Genomic DNA, 16,077 nt, shown 5'->3' on the forward strand with positions numbered 1-16,077 from the left:
GAAACCGGAAGAAGATCCGCTTGGTGTGCTACAGTCAATTCGGCCGCTGGGCCCTATGGGAGCGTCCACTCTCGTTGAACGTCTTTCTTTGTGGTTTTCGTGCCTTCAGGTAGCATGAGTGGGTTTGTTGACCCACACATAAGGGTCATTACATCAACGTGGCCTTCACCCAAAAAGTTCATGTAGACGTGACGCATGCGGCAGAAAGGATGTTCCACGTCTGCCGCCAAACCCGTGAGTAATGGCGCTGGCTAACACTCCCAGGGTTAGTCCCACTAAATAAATGCCCCAGAGAGTGGATGGGAAAACGGCGCCAAAGTAGGTCAATTGGTATAGAGCGTCGCACGTATAATGCCAAGATGTGGGTTCGCATCCCACCCGCGGCAGTTGTTTTTTCATCCACTTGCATTTCTATTTATTTATAATTTCTTTTGTTAAGAACTGCAGATAACTTCTCCTATGCTGTCTTTGATGCCATTGTTTGTTGGCTTCTTATGATATATGACCAATACAAGTCGGGCACCTCGGTTTCCTTTCTTGTCGTTCCTTATATATATATATAAGCTCTCCCGTCTACTCTCTACTACGTGGCCGGCTTCGCACACTTCGTAGACCTTTTTCCACTTCGACACTTCTAATGGCAACACAGTAAACACGATTGTGTGCATTTACGAGAATTGTGTGCATTACGAGGATTTACGAGAACATATTAAGGGGATATTCCGCTATATGCATTTTAGACTGCGATTATTATTTCACTATTGGTTCACATCACTAGAATTTCGGAACATAGCGTTTTTTGCCTCCTTCAGCAACGCTGGTTAATGCGCGATTATTTACTTTCGTGTTCGTGGTCGCGTATCTCTCTGCCGGAAGACCAAGTGGCTGAAGCTTGCCAGGCTAATCCTGCTCGAGCCCTCCTTTGGTCACGCGATTCCGTACAGGCCTCCATCCGACATACCCTGCGATGGCCGCGCGCGTGAATTTTCGGACGCCTTCACAAAAGGCACACTCCGCATTCCCGCAAAATGATGTACCAAGCGGTATCACGCCGTCCGACGCGCTCCTGAAAAAAAAAATTATTTGAAAGGTTATGGAAACATTGGTCCGCATACAGATCACTTGTCTTACATTAGAGCGTTTCCAATTTGTTTCGGCCATCTGCCGATGACGTTACAGGTATGGGAACGAGACGACGACGATGGCCAATCACGGGCGGCATTTACGTAAGTTAAGGTTCGTCAATACCAGCCTTGCTGGGCATATTCACGATGAATAAATGTTGCTCTATTTGTATTAACTGAATTTTCGTTAGTTTCGCGCTAATACGTCGATTATTAGAAGAGAAATTAAAATCAACGTTCATTTTTAAAAATATCGCTCAGAGACACCAACGTCGATGTAGGTCAGTGTAACGCCACGGATTTCAAATTATTTTCTGATTTTGGGCCGTTGTAGGTCAGTAAAAGTTTGTGAAACTTGCTAAGTTCATTCTCTGGCTGTTTGAGAGTCCTGCTTTACCGATGACAGATTAGTCACGCCCGAGCATGCGCCGTCGAGGTACGTAATGTCACGGCGAGTTGGTGCCGGAAGGGGGCGTCACCAGTCACCTTTCGTTCTTGCGCCTTTTCTGGCTAGTCGAGGCTCTTCTCGCGTCAAGAACGGCTTTTTTGTCATCGCAGTGGGGCAATTTACTAACACAGCCAGAATAATATTTCTTATTACTGTACCTGTAAGATCGAGCAGACTGTAGTGCTTTCAATTTTTCCTTCTTCTCCTTTGCTTTATTCTATTATTGTAAGTTAGATAAGCCTCCCTCAACCTTTATGCGCAATTAAGATGACTGGCCAACTAGACCAAATATTCGCAAATTCTTCTCGGTGGAATGGTACCGTGAGTGAGTGAACGGAGAGGGCAGGCGACATTCTGCAACTGCGACGCCACGCGGGGGCGCGCGTGTGCTCCACGTCGTGGACAAGCTGCACGCGCGTGCGGAGCAGTGCCAGTGTGGGCCGTCACGGGTACGGGGCGGGGGCACGCCAAGCGAGACGCGGTCACTCCAGGCGAGTGCGTGCGCTGCGATTCACGCGATGCGACGGCCATGATAACAAAGGCGCCAAAGCTGCGACAGTATTGAACTGAGCTAGTTGGTCCATGGATAAGACGATGTTGAACAGCTCAAGTGCAACGAGGGACAAAGGGAGACAGACGACGTCCTTGTCGGTCTCAATTTGTCCCGTGTTCCAGTTCAGCTGTTCAAACTCGTCTGCGCCGAAGCTGCTCTCAGAAGGACAAAGCGTTAGAAAAGGCGCCAAGAATCCTGATAACTATGCAAACGAACGAACTTTTACCAACCTCCCAAGGACTCGGCCATCTTGAGGCTGATCTGCATCATGCCACCCTTCATTTTTCTTTCCTGCAGAAATCAGGAAATAAACGATGGCGCTGAAATGTGAATTATTTCGGTTGCTTTAGGATTTACGACTTGGCGCGCAAGGGATGACACCATAGAAGAATTGAGATCACGAAGTTAGAGACGAATACATTAAATAATTATTTAAGTATCTCTCTCTCTGACACTTTATTTTCCTTTTTCTTTTTACTTTTCAGGGCACCCGGCAAATAAAAAAGAATGCTGGTCCTTTGGCATATCCAGAGGACCTTTCGCCCCTCCCCGTCCCATTGACATATGTAGAGTATCGTGCACGAAAACACAACTGACTATCGTTAACTGCAGAGCACCATTATCCATCCAAACACTTTATTGGAGCAGCAGGAAAAGGAGGAGGAAGAGGATATGGCGCCAAGTATACGGGTGGATTTAGCCTTGTAAAGGCATGCCAGTAATTTATCCATCCTAGTGTGCCCTTTTAAATTGCGATGATCAGTATGCCATAGGGTTAAATGTAGTGTGAGCGGCTAGGTCGACGTAGGTCTACCAGGACAGATTAAGGTCTATAAGGAGCAGAGGTCCAATCCGCAAGTTTTTGCCGTACTCAATGAAATTGTCTACTACATCAAGTGACTGGTAGCGCTCAGCATAACTTGCTAAGCTCACAACTCGCTGAATAGATCGACATAGGTCGACATAGATCGACATACTCTTGCACAACAGAAGCAAATAAGTATCCGCTCCATTGTCTTGAACGCTTCGCACAAATCGCAGTCTGGCTAGCGAGCACGTGGAATAAGTAGCTAATAAATAATTGAACTATATAAGAACAGCACCTGTCCTCCATTCTTGATGGAGATTATCCTCTTGACGCCTCCGCACTGCTTCACGTACCAGAGCATCCAAAGAAGAGATCCCTCGTACGACTCCGACGTCACATTGATGGCGATGAAAAACTTCGCCATGGCTTTGGCAACGCTGCGGCGAAGGAAAAAGCCAGAAGCCTTGTTCTTTTTATGGATTCAGTGATTTTGTGGGTAATTAAAATGTAACGAAGGACATAGAAACATAGCTAAACATCTCAGTGAGCACAGGTATTTTTTCCAGAACCAGCATGGATTTCGCCAGGGCTTCTCCTGTGACACACAACTGGCTGAATTCCATTTCGGCGTTGTGTCTGCAATCGATAAAGGATTGGTGGTGGATTGAGTATTCTTAGACTTCACGAAAGCGTTCGACCAAGTCAGTCATCGTTGCTTATCCTTCAAGCTAGCCCACCTTGGTCTTCCTGAAAATGCGTTTAAATGGCTTGAGACCTACCCTCCTTTTTTTTCGTAGTCAGCTTACCATTGTCAACGGTTCGAAATCGTCATCAGTTCCTGTCACGTCTGGCATACCGCAGGTATCAGTGTTAGGCCATTTGATGTTATTAATCTTCATCAATGACATATCAAAAGGAATTACTTCGAAAATACGGTTGTAGGCAGATGACTGCGTTGTTTATCGCCCAATGAACACTTCAGCTGGTATCGAAATTCTTCAATCTAATCTGAATAAGATTTCCGAATAGTGTAGCACCTGGCACATGGCTCTAAACACAACTAAATGCAATTACATTCGTTTCTCGAGGAAAAAGCTAGACTCGCCAAACTCCTATGTTATCAACAATGTCGGCTTACCACATGCAAAGGAGGCAAAGTACCTTTGTGTATACATTACGGATACCCTTTCATGGAATGAACACATAAGAAAAACCGCAAATAAAGCCAACAGAGCCCTTGAATTTTTGGCTCGCGCTTCCCACGCGTACCTTGAAGGCGTGAAAAAGGTGCGGTACACCTCATACGGTCGTCCTGTTCTCGAGCGCGAGTTTACTGTGGGATCCTTATCTAGCAGCAGTCAGGTACATCGTCGGTGACTATCGCCGCACAACTAGCGTCACCACTATGATAACTAGATTGCAACTGCAGACTTTGAGCGATCGTAGGCGTTATCTTAGGCTGAAGTTCTTCCATAATATTTTTCACGGGCGCTCTGGCATAGATAAAACGAGCTACATGCTCGCAGCACATTACATTTCGAATCGCCGCGACCATGCTTTCAAAGCTCGGGAGACAACTTCCTGAGGCAATTCGCTGAAGTATTCATTTTGTCAGTGAACGGCATCTGAGTGGAACAGGCTTCCTGAAACCGTTGTAGGTATCGCATCGAATGCTCAGTTTTATATGTGTGTTGAAGCTCTATAGCGCTGCTTTTACCAGATCCTGTACTTGTTTTGTTTTCTGCGCTGTACTTCTGTGCTTGTTTTATAGGGGTATGATACCTAGATACTAGCGATCTATTGCTTCTGTTTACCTCCTTATAAAGCCTTGGTTCGCTTGTGCGACACTGTGTTTTCTCTTTACATCCACAAATGTGTATATATGTGCATAACCCCCCCAGTAATGCTCTTGGAGCGAATGCGGGTTTTTGTAAATAAATAAATAAATAAATAAATAAATAAATAAATAAATAAATAAATAAATAAATAAATAAATAAGTAAATAAGTAAATAAATAAATAAATAATGTGAAGGGGATTTGCGAGCGTGTATAGACTTATTCATTACCTTATTTTATTTTGCTACATACTGTCGGTCTGTTTCAGGGACTTGCAGGAAACGGGTAAAGTGGTTTCCTTTTATTTAGATCTGTTTTATGGCTACAGCTATATGACTTTATTTTAATTTTTTTCTGCCTCCGTTAAAGTTGCTGCACACGGCGCGTACTGCCTTTCCGTGTTTGGATTGAGTGTTGTGCATCGAGGCCGGAGTAAGCCACACTGCTTCTCGTTTTTTGAGGGCAGCTCCCAATAGCGCGTTCCTGCGGCGAGCGTCGGCATAACCGAGCGAACGAGCGCCGCGAAGAATGAAAGCGAACGCGGAGCGCAGCGGGAGATGAAAGGAGGCCGATAGCGAAGAGAGAAGGAAAGCGCACGAGGAGAACGGAGCCATGAGGCGGAGGAGGAGGAGCGGAGACGGGCTGCGCCAACACCCCCTAGTGACTTGAGAGCACTGAAGTCACTCTTCCAACACATCTCATTTTTGTCTTTTGTGTTATTCGCGCACTGACGGCGTACTAAAGTCACTCTTTCAACTCACGTTTTTTTTTGTCTTTTGTGTTACTCTCGCATTGACCACCTGACCGGCTCTTCTAAAGCCACAATAACATGCCGCCAACGACATCCCTCAATGCTGCCTGAATGCTCTCTGAATGGTCCTTGGTCCGGGACTCGAACCCGGGACCACCGCCTTTCCGGGGCAGCCACTCTACCATCTGAGCTAACTAGACGGATAGCAGATGGCAGGGCGAAGTCGAATTCGTCATCAACTCCAAGCAACGGCAACAGTTTAATGTAACAGTTCTGCGGTAACCCGCAGAACTACTTCTTTTTGCCTTGCGGGTTTTCGCAGAACTATTACATCAGTGCTACATGTGTGACTGTTACTGCTGGCTGTGACGGGTCGTGACGTGGCCATAAGGATTCCTGCTCACTGATTTCGTCTATTGAGTTCTTTTCTGATGCCACCGGCTCTGCTCAAGATCTCATTGCGAATACGTGAAGGTCTGAGCGCCACTTTCCCTTAACTTTAATGCGTTCCTAAATTTAATGGCTTTGTGTCGTCTGCGCTTCACTGACCCCGTTTAACAAAACATAATTGGCATTGATAGACACACTGCGAAAGCGAAAATGAATGAATGAATGAATGAATGAATGAATGAATGAATGAATGAATGAATGAATGAATGAATGAATGAATGAATGAATGAATGAATGAATGAACATTCTCGACATGCTAGTGTTAGGTTCGAACGTGACCGGGCGCATGCTCCCCACCTGGTCCAGCAGGTGCGATCGATGAAGTCTTGGAATGACATCTTGTCCCACTCCTCAGCGTGCGGTGCGTCCCAAGGCGCGTCGACTGGAATCTGGGACAGCGCATAAAACCAGGCTGCCTGGTGATTCGCATTGGAGCTACTGTACAGCACAGGCTATGAGCGAGAGTGAATAATTATTTGTCCCCTGTTATTCGTCCTGCGTCAATTTTTGCGCTGTGTATAGTCGCTTTTCATTGGCAATTGGCAGAACCATGTATCAGAAACACACAAAACAGAAAAGATCAATGTGAAACACGAAGATAACCTAATTAAGACTTTAACTCAAACCGCACCCATGCCCACACACGTATTCATTAACGTATTTACCCTAAAGGCGCCCTTCAGATCATTACACAGAGGAAAGGTAATGATGCACTCGATAAGAAAAATATGTCAGGTGTACCTTTTCATGAGGAACACTTATGAAAATAACTGTCACATAGCCAAGTGGCGCCGCTATATAGGTAGACATCAGCAGCACCAAAATTTCTCCTATAATGTCCCTGATTAACACATTGTGCTAATTCGCTTTTTATTTACTAACATTAGCGCACATGTTATATTTTCGAATTTGAAGCCGAGGAATAGTGAAGTCATGCCTGCTTCGCAAAAATCTCAAGACTATAGGACCACTTTCGAGAGATCTGCCCCCGAAATCTCCTAAAAGAATCCTCGGCGTTGTAGTTAAGGCCCTCCATAACTGTTAGGGACATGCATGTTGGAAAATATTGACTGGAACACTAATGTATTATGTAGCATATCCTAAGGTCTCACATCTACAGAGTGGTGCTAGTGTTGTGATGATTTCTGCTTAGCAGACATGACTTCACAACTGCTCGGCTTCAATTACAGCATGTCCTCTAAAGCTATCAATTAAACATTTAATTCGCATAATCTAGGTAATTAATGAAATCACCACTGAAATTTCTTTTGCTCTAATGTCCGCCTAGTCACGTAGAATATCGTAAATACGGCAGGGAAACTAGATGTGACAGATTGTGTGTGCTCAACATAATATCAAGCACTCAATTGGTATAAACGAAAATCAGCACGTACTCAGGGCCTCGTATTTTTAGTGGAACGAGCATCGAGTGACACTCTTGTTTCTTGCGCAGCACTTCCGGTTCACCTCGTGAGACGACCGAGGAGGAAATTCACAATAAATGAGAAAAATATAGAAAAAAATAGTATAGTATGAAATTCACGGGTTTCATTATAAAACTATATTAATTAAAGCAGAAGTTTAGTTACAAGTTTAGTTACTGAAGTGTCTGAAATAATTAGAATTAATTAGAAATCGCTGATTACGGCCCACCAAAGCACAGAATCGTAGACTTTAGAGACCCGCCAGGTGAGCACGACTTTGACGAAATTTCTGGAAACCCAGAAGTACAAAGCGGAAATAATGAGGTCACTAATGACGCCAAACACAAGAAGGTGGCATGATATTAAGCCGGCAAATAATGGGAAACAATTCCGAGTTCGGTTCGTGCGTCAGGTTCGCCCAAAGTTAACCTAAGAAACACCAACGCCGAGGTGCGAGTGCCGCTGAGAGACACCTAAGTCAAAGATTAGGGTCGCCTACCATATTTTTTTGTTTACACGCTAGCGTTGTGTTCAACAGCGCTAATATTATGGTCCCAGTGTATGTAAACATGACAGAAAACTGCAGAAATGTGTTTGTTGTTTTGGAAACGTTGGAAATGCATCCATGTGTCAGTAGTGATTCAATTTTACAGATGCATATTGCCTGCTTTTTTGACAGCTTTGCTTTAACACTGCTCGCAATTGGCTGATAAAAAAAAAGTGAAATATTTAGAAAAAGAACTAAAAGTTGTTGACATGTTTCCCTAAATTTCCTGCGCAGCGAAGTACTTATCCTTCCTTCAATTCTATTATACAGTAGGCAGTGGCCGTCGGACTTGTCTACTTTTTTTTTTCCACATAGCGTCGGTCGTTTTTTTCGCGTTGCTCCTTTTCCTGTCTGTTTAGCTGACGTGCATACTGTTCCATTTCTCAATGCGCCATTGTCATTCAGCAAACCACTAGTACAGCGCCGGCGTCACTCTCACCTCTTCTCCCATCTTGTCCAGACTGCGGAAGAAGTTGTTGACGTCCATGTTCACAAACGGATTCCAGAAGGAAGGGAAGTCTCCGCCGGTGGTCACGTACCGTCGACCCTGTTCGCGAAACGAAGACAGATGCAAACAAATGCTTTGGCTTGGTGGCAGATCATAAAAAGAACTCGCTGCGCACGAGTTTTTGTTAGGATGATGCCGTTGTTGGTTACTTATCGACCGAAACTTTCACATGCCGTTGAACACGGAACGGATATTATCTTAGAGGGCGTACAGAGAGGGCTTTGCGGTCCTGTTTGTCTGATACAGAAGACGGCTTTATAAAATAAGCAAATAATTTGCAAGGTTGTCTGTAGGCAATTAGGCTGTGACATTAAGGTGGCTCGCCGGTGAGCTGCTATAGGTTGGCACCTTCAATTTGGTTGGAAACTTCCAGTATGCGTGCAGCTGGTTCTTTCTCTCTATTTCCTTCTTTTCATTTCTTTACCCCCTTCCCCCAGTGCAGGTTAGCAAATCAGGCCTGTGTCTGGTGAACTTTCCTGCCTTTCTCTGCCTGCCTGGCTATCTATCTATCTATCTATCTATCTATCTATCTATCTATCTATCTATCTATCTATCTATCTATCTATCTATCTATCTATCTATCTATCTATCTATCTATCTATCTATCTATCTATCTATCTATCTATCTATCTATCTGTCTGTCTGTCTGTCTGTCTGTCTGTCTGTCTGTCTGTCTGTCTGTCTGTCTGTCTATCTATCTATCTATCTATCTATCTATCTATCTATCTATCTATCTATCTATCTGTCTGTCTGTCTGTCTGTCTGTCTGTCTGTCTGTCTGTCTGTCTGTCTGTCTGTCTGTCTGTCCGTCTGTCCGTCTGTCCGTCCGTCCGTCCGTCCGTCCGTCTGTCTGTCTGTCCTAATCTATTTAGGCTGCTTAGGCACGAGAATTCATACAGGACGGCTCGGCTTAAACCTTCCGACCTCACAAGCTTCCTTGTTGTGCAGTGCGAAGCTCGCAAGAAATTGAAATGCTCCACGAAGCTATACAGAGTGATGCGGCACAATTAGGAAGTCAATTATGTTTCAAAGATACGTAAGTGCTGCAGAAAACCGCACATTTGATAGCACGGTTACCAGACGATACCTGCACAGCAAACAGATAGAAAGAAACTGAATTAAGCGGCCCTGCAAGACATAGTCCAGAAAAAGCTGAAGACTGTATCTAAGAAACCTGAAATTCAGGCATATATTTCAACAAAAATTATGCTGGTGCAGAATATATCCACACATATCGAAAGGGGCCCTAAAACACTTCTTTAACGTGATAATAATAATTAAAGAAAAACGCTGCCGATCGGTAAACGAGACACTTGCGAACATGCGAGACAAATATTATTGCATTGCATGCAGTAGAGAATTTACAATCTCGTGCCAAAGCCACTGTAAGCTTGTGCAAATATAATTTTTCAAGTTCGAAGCGTAGTCGCAGCGAATGTTAATTGCTGTCGAATAATATTGAAGTGTATAGTTCAAACAGTTGGGGAATTCGCGTAAGACGTTCACAAAAGAAAGAGCCACAGACGTGGACAAACGAAAAAAAAAAGAATTTTTCGTTTACTTGCCAAAAAGGAAACAGGTTAATCTCTGGAGTCAATTTATTCTTTGTCGTTATCCACATTATTAAGATTTTTATGCAACATTGCAACTTCAAGATTTCCTACAGCTACAGCAGGAGGAGGAGGAGTAAACTTTATTTGTGGACAGCAGGTTTGAGATTTAGACCTTTCTACCTGGATGACGGCCTCGAGCCCTTGGGACCTGGCGGCATCCTTGGCCTGCTGGACTACAGCAGCACCGAAAATTTGTTTACAGACGCTTGCTCACTGTGTTACGCTTTTAGTCCGTGGGCGAGGCGACAGCCGAGTGACAGTGTTTTATGACTCGCTGCTTCCATCCCGTCCAGGCCGGAAGCGAGGAACGTGGAGATTCAGAGAAACGCAATGGCGTCGCCTAACTGTAGCGCTTGAAATCCCACGACGTCTGCATTGATTGTGCGTCCCCTTGACGCACCGCTCTTTGCTCGGACTGGGTTAAGTTTGGAAAAGTTCATTTTAACGCGCTAGTGTTAAGGAACCCGTGTTGCAGAAAATCCGGCGACGATGTCCGTATAAGAAAACTCATCCTGAACCACGCGTCCCGATCCACGCGGGTCCTCCGCGCGGCGCAAAGGCGTTACTGAACCAACTGGAGTTCTCAAAGTAAAATGCGTCTGAAAATTCGAAAACACAACCTACAGGCATGTTAGCGTTGTGCTGTAATTTGAATATACGAGAAAACATAATTTTGTTACACTGTAACTCAAACGCAAACCCATTTCCCAGCTGCCGTTTCAGGCCCGTCATACGGTTACATAAACACTAGTTTCAGGGAAGTGTGAGAAGCAGTCAGAGATCTTTGAATGGAGTGCCCTCTACAAGGCGTCGGACGTCGCTTTAGCAATAAGAATTTCGGAGCAAATTCCAAACCACGCATACCCAACCACTTCTCTACCACCAAAGTTGCTCATACATTGTCTTTCATTCTTTACAAAGTTACTCCTCGAAATTTCGAGAACGACAGCCTTCAAACAAGTTTAATGAAGAAAAGCACCGACAGCGCATGTCCTTTATATTAGCTCTTCTCACTCTGAAATATTATAAGTGCGAAACAAAAACAGGTGAACGATCCGCGAAAAAGGTCGCGTTTCTACCAGAAAGCTCGCCTTCGTGCATAGCGTTCGCAGCCAGCGTTTCCCGGTAAATTTTACAGTAGAGACGTTTAGCTTGTACGCTAATCCGGTAAACGGGAGCGGTTTGGGCGGGTTACCGGATGGTCGGGGCGTAAACGTGAGCGGTGAAGCCGTCTGGTGTTGTAGAGCTCAACCAGACAAACGCATAGCTAAAACTGCAGTAACTCACCATATCCTGCTTCGCCACTCGTGCAAATTTTTGGCAGCGGCGTAATTGTGAACACGATTACGCCACTGTCGAATATTTACCCCAGCAGCTAAGCAGAATACAGTAATTAGCTCTGTGGTTGTGTGGTTGAGCTTCGCGCCACTAGCTGGCGCCACCGATCGGGCCGCTCACCTTCACGCCCCCGCTAAACCGGAAAACCGCCCGCGCTTTCCCGGATACCGGACACGCTAAAAGTCCCTAGTTACATAAGCTGCAGTTGCCGGGAAACATGAAAAGCAGTAAGGAGTGTTTGATCGCTATCGCGTTCCGCTCTTAAAGGCGAAGCTTAAGCCGTCCTCCATTTTATTTCTTGCGAAGCATACTATCCGCACAACCACGCTCTTCCTTGCTGCGCCGCGCGCGGCCGCGTAGCTACCATATGACGTCATAACAGCCGTAAAAGCGGAGGCTCAACTCGTGCGCTCGCCTGCATGAGTTGTTTCTTCGTCTAGCCGAACCAAATATAGCCAAGCAACAGCAGTTCACCAGGCTAAACAGTGGTTCAACAACTAAAATAAAGGCTAGTATGCTTCGCATCCTGGGCTTAACCTTAGCTAAGCCGCAGCCATTTTAGATCGCAGCTCTTTGGCGTCCGTTCCTGGGTTTCGCGTCGTCGTCGGCGTTGTCGTCGGCCTCGTAACCAGCTCCGCCCCCCTTTCATCCCCCCAGCGCTAGCAGCGACCGACTGATACCGCTGGATGCCGCTGACGCCGCTAGAGAGTCAAGATAACGTGACTGCATAGAACACCGTCGCCGCCATGCAGAAAGAGGAGGAAAGGGTCCCCCCCCCCCTGTTCTTGTGTGGCGGATAAGGTGCTCTTCAGTTGCCGACGCGCCGGTTATTTCACGTAGGCCCCGGCACGTCGACGAATACGTGACCACCTTCCGACGGCTAGACCTGGTTCTTAGCGCTGCGGAAGCGAGGGTATCATATTGTTTGTGTCGGCATCGGCGGCGTTGTCCCTGAAACCAACTCCGCAGCTGGGGTTGACTCACTATCGGCGTCAGCGGCATCAGTCAGTCGCTGCTATCTCTTCCCTCTCCCTTTATCGTGTTGTCCGCTTGCTGCGCGCGCTTCTGCCCCCATCGTTTGCCGCTGGGTGTACACGCCGCCCCCCTCCCCCCTCTTCCTGCAAGTCTCCGGTTGTCAAAGCGCCGGCTCGAACTTAATTCCTTTCTTCGCTCCTCCTCCAATGCAACCCCTGTGCGGTGGCAATCAGAGAGCCAGATCGGTGGCGGCGGATCTGTATATGTGCTCATCAGCCCAACGGCTTGCTGGTAGTAGCTGCCTACTTCGCCCCTACCGCACTCACGAAAGACGTCGTGCACTTCCTGCAACTCGCATTAACCGTCCATCGATCCACACCGATGTTAGTAGTGGGGGACTTTAATGTTGACATAAAGACAAACAGCAATTTCCTAACACTTATGCGGGAGAACATCCCGTTCGTCTCGCTCGTAACGCGTCCCACGGCTGTGACAACCTCGCGAGGCACTTGTATAGATCTCGTCTTTGAGAATCAAGCATTGGTGTACCAAGTCGAACATATATCAGTCTATTTCTCCGACCACAAAGCTTCCTTCATGACTGTCAAGAACTGTTAGTGGAGTCTTTGTTAAAGGAATACGTGTGAAAAATAAAAAAAAAATTCTGTGATAGCGCATACATGTGTTGCTCGATTTCTTTGCCTCAATCTATCGAAAAGGTGAAACAGCTTATTTGCTGCGCTCAAATTTCGCATTAGGAAGTAACGTAATCGTCGGTAATTTTTTCTTTACTTTATCCCTCGAATGTGTTGTGTTCTCCTTGCGCGTACAGGCAATGGATGCGGCGCAGCTGGACGACGTACCAGGATTGTGAAAACGGACCAGTCCTCGTAGTAGACGCAGTACAGGTGCTTCTCCAGGCCCAACTCCTTGAGCACGCGTAGCAGGTGCCGTTGAGTGGCGCCGATGTACGCGCCGCCGATGTCCAGGTAACCATAGTGATCGCCCTGCGAGTGCCCGTACAGCGACCAGAGGTCACGCAAGCACAACTCCGTTGCACGCCTGTCGTTCCCACGAGCCGCAGGAGTTGGCGTTCATGTCGTAGTCACCCTCGGGCATGTTGTGTCGTGCCGTCTTGAAGTTGAAAAGGGACCTTTGAATGTTCGAGATGCTTTAAAAGCTTGAAAAGTGCGCAGGATAAGTACATACCTTGGTGGGGAATTTGGGTGCTTTCTTTTCGCATTTCAATAATCAGTCGAAATTTGGTGTCAGCTTACGTTTAATAAATAAATAAATAAATAAATAAATAAATAAATAAATAAATAAATAAATAAATACCCAGTTATTTCATGAATTAATTCACTCATTGATCAGTTTCGTAAATATTGGCAGCAAATATGCCACTGGCTTCTGCACAGCATTCAACAGAAAGGAAAAAAGAAAAACGTTAAACAATAAACTGCTATGCACATGCGCACGTTTGCCGTCCTGTATATGCGCCCTGGAACTGCCACTTCTGCAAAGGAATGCACCAACTATAGCGAGTCCCTTTTTTTTTAACAAGGTAAAAAAAAATTTAATTATTGCCTGTGGCAGATAGGACAATACAAACCCTTGAACTAAATTGCTCGAGAAGGCGGGGCCATTAGTTCTAAGATATATCTAAACGCCTCTTAAATAATGAACATAATTGCGCTGATTTACTTTTTAATTAATTAGCTTACCTCACATATATTTGAATTTGCAAATTATAGCTGGTGAGTTCGCAAGGCGTATCCACTTGGAACGAATTCCCAGGACTGCACCGGTTCCGAGGTATTAATTTTCAAAGTGTGCGATGAAACGCGTTGGCGTTCCAGTTTTAACAAAACACTGTGTTATGCACTGAAGCACTAAAGTGACTGGGACAGCAAATGCATTTCGTCGGACACAATGAAAATTAATATCTCGAAACTGGTGCAGTCCAGAGAACTCGTTCCAAGCAGATACGCCTCGCGAACGGATTTAAATCTACGAATTATAGCCGGTGAGCCTATAGTTCGTAGATTTAAAAATGTGCCGAAAAAAATAAGACGTTAGAGTAATTATGTTGATGCTTTAATTAGGCATTTTGATTTCTCGTAGACATAACGGCCACCTCATGTAGTAATTTAGATGAAGGGTGTGAATTGTGCTATCTGCAATAGGATTTTTTTTTTTAAATTTGGACCTTCTCAAAGTACACCTGGTATGTAGCGTGGAAACGAGTTATCTTGAATCCCAGAGCTGTCGGTTTATACCCGCATGTGTCAGCGTATGCATCTAGAGCACCTTGCAGTTCATCGCTGCAAGTTGGCACAAGAGGCCCACACGCGAGAACCGCATACATCGTGCGCGCAATCATTGCATCGCGTGTGCTCCGAAGCGAAGCGGTGACCACCGGCCCCGATTTTGCCAATAACTACGACATCAATGCGGTTCGGTCTCTCCATTCACTCGTTGCATCTGCCACTTCGGCGCTCAACTGTCATGTTTACTCGAGTAAACATTCGCTCCAGACGATGAGTTTCGATGTACGAGCATTATACACGACAGCCTCACCTGCACCGTGTACGTCCGTCCGCCGACGCGATCCCTGGCCTCGAGCACGACGACTTCCGCGCCCTCCTTGCGCAGCTGCCGAGCCGCTGCGAGGCCTGAGAAGAAAGAGGGAGAGGAGGTCTTTCGCGGTCGCCCCTTGCGAGAGCTGGCGCTATCTGCTTCGGCCACCGGTGCGTTCAAATGAAGAAGCCTGGTGCAATTTGCCCATTCAAACACATGTAAAACGTGACTTTACAGGACAACCACCGGGGGGATTTGAATGAAATGTGTTGCTTACGAGAGAGAACGTTAAATTCTACTCACTAGGATGGCAGCGCAAAAGGGACGGCGATGTACAGAAAGCAAGTACACAGGCCGATAGCTGAATGGTTGACAGTTCATTGCAAACTGCAAGGAATAAATGCAACAAGCCCGCCTGTGTGCGCACACACTCCTACTGCTGGCTTAAGCCAAACCTTAAGCCAAACCAAGCCAAGATGACTGACTCGCACTCAAGCAAACTGACAGAACGAAATGATATGCAAAATCCATGGTTTCTCTTTATATGGAAAGCATCTATAAGTTCAAGTGCCGTTATTCGTGTGCTTGGTTATGACAAGTTTTTTTTTTTTTCGAAAAATGACTTACAGCCACATGAACGTGACGGCGTGCCTTTCCTTAAGGCAGGCTTCTACCGTGTACTTCTTTTCTGCGTTGCCGTCCCACTTGCGATGCCGTCATAATGAACCCGAACCAACTCGCCCAATTTTACACCCTTCTACACTAGCGACTCTAGGAAGCAGAATGATGATTGAGGAGCTCGAATATTTCACAAATATTGTTGAAAATTGCCAAATGAAAAAAAAATACTAGCACGATGTTTACAAATCCGTAACTCAGCACGAGAATACATATGTCGCAGTACAGTAAACTGCATGGCTTAGAGTATCTAAAGTGTACAAATGTGATATATGAACTTGCCGCTTACGTGACAGTGTCACAATGTTTACAAGGGTTTTACAAAATTCCCACTCAAAAATTAGATTTATTTCAGAGCGGTATATAATGTATATCGACTAATAAAATTAATTTGCAGTCTTACATGCCTGAGCTACGATCTGATAATGAAGCAGGTGGCAGTG

At 45.6% G+C, this 16,077-nt stretch overlaps 1 protein-coding gene across 1 annotated transcript in view; it reads right to left on the minus strand.

The window, feature by feature from the left end:
* LOC135913624 (amine oxidase [flavin-containing]-like) overlaps positions 1–16,077 on the minus strand; it is a 125,875-nt gene that overhangs the window by 16,764 nt on the left and 93,034 nt on the right. Inside the window, exons 2-7 of the mRNA XM_070537845.1 lie at positions 14,957–15,051; positions 13,240–13,383; positions 8,382–8,489; positions 6,269–6,360; positions 3,229–3,370; positions 2,356–2,416 (exon numbers count right to left, since the gene is read on the minus strand). Of these exons, the coding sequence (XP_070393946.1) occupies positions 2,356–2,416; positions 3,229–3,370; positions 6,269–6,360; positions 8,382–8,489; positions 13,240–13,383; positions 14,957–15,051 (642 nt within the window). The remainder of the gene's footprint in view (positions 1–2,355; positions 2,417–3,228; positions 3,371–6,268; positions 6,361–8,381; positions 8,490–13,239; positions 13,384–14,956; positions 15,052–16,077) is intronic.

Source organism: Dermacentor albipictus, chromosome 4, assembly GCF_038994185.2.
Source record: "Dermacentor albipictus isolate Rhodes 1998 colony chromosome 4, USDA_Dalb.pri_finalv2, whole genome shotgun sequence".
Classification (NCBI taxonomy): Eukaryota; Metazoa; Arthropoda; class Arachnida; order Ixodida; family Ixodidae; genus Dermacentor; species Dermacentor albipictus.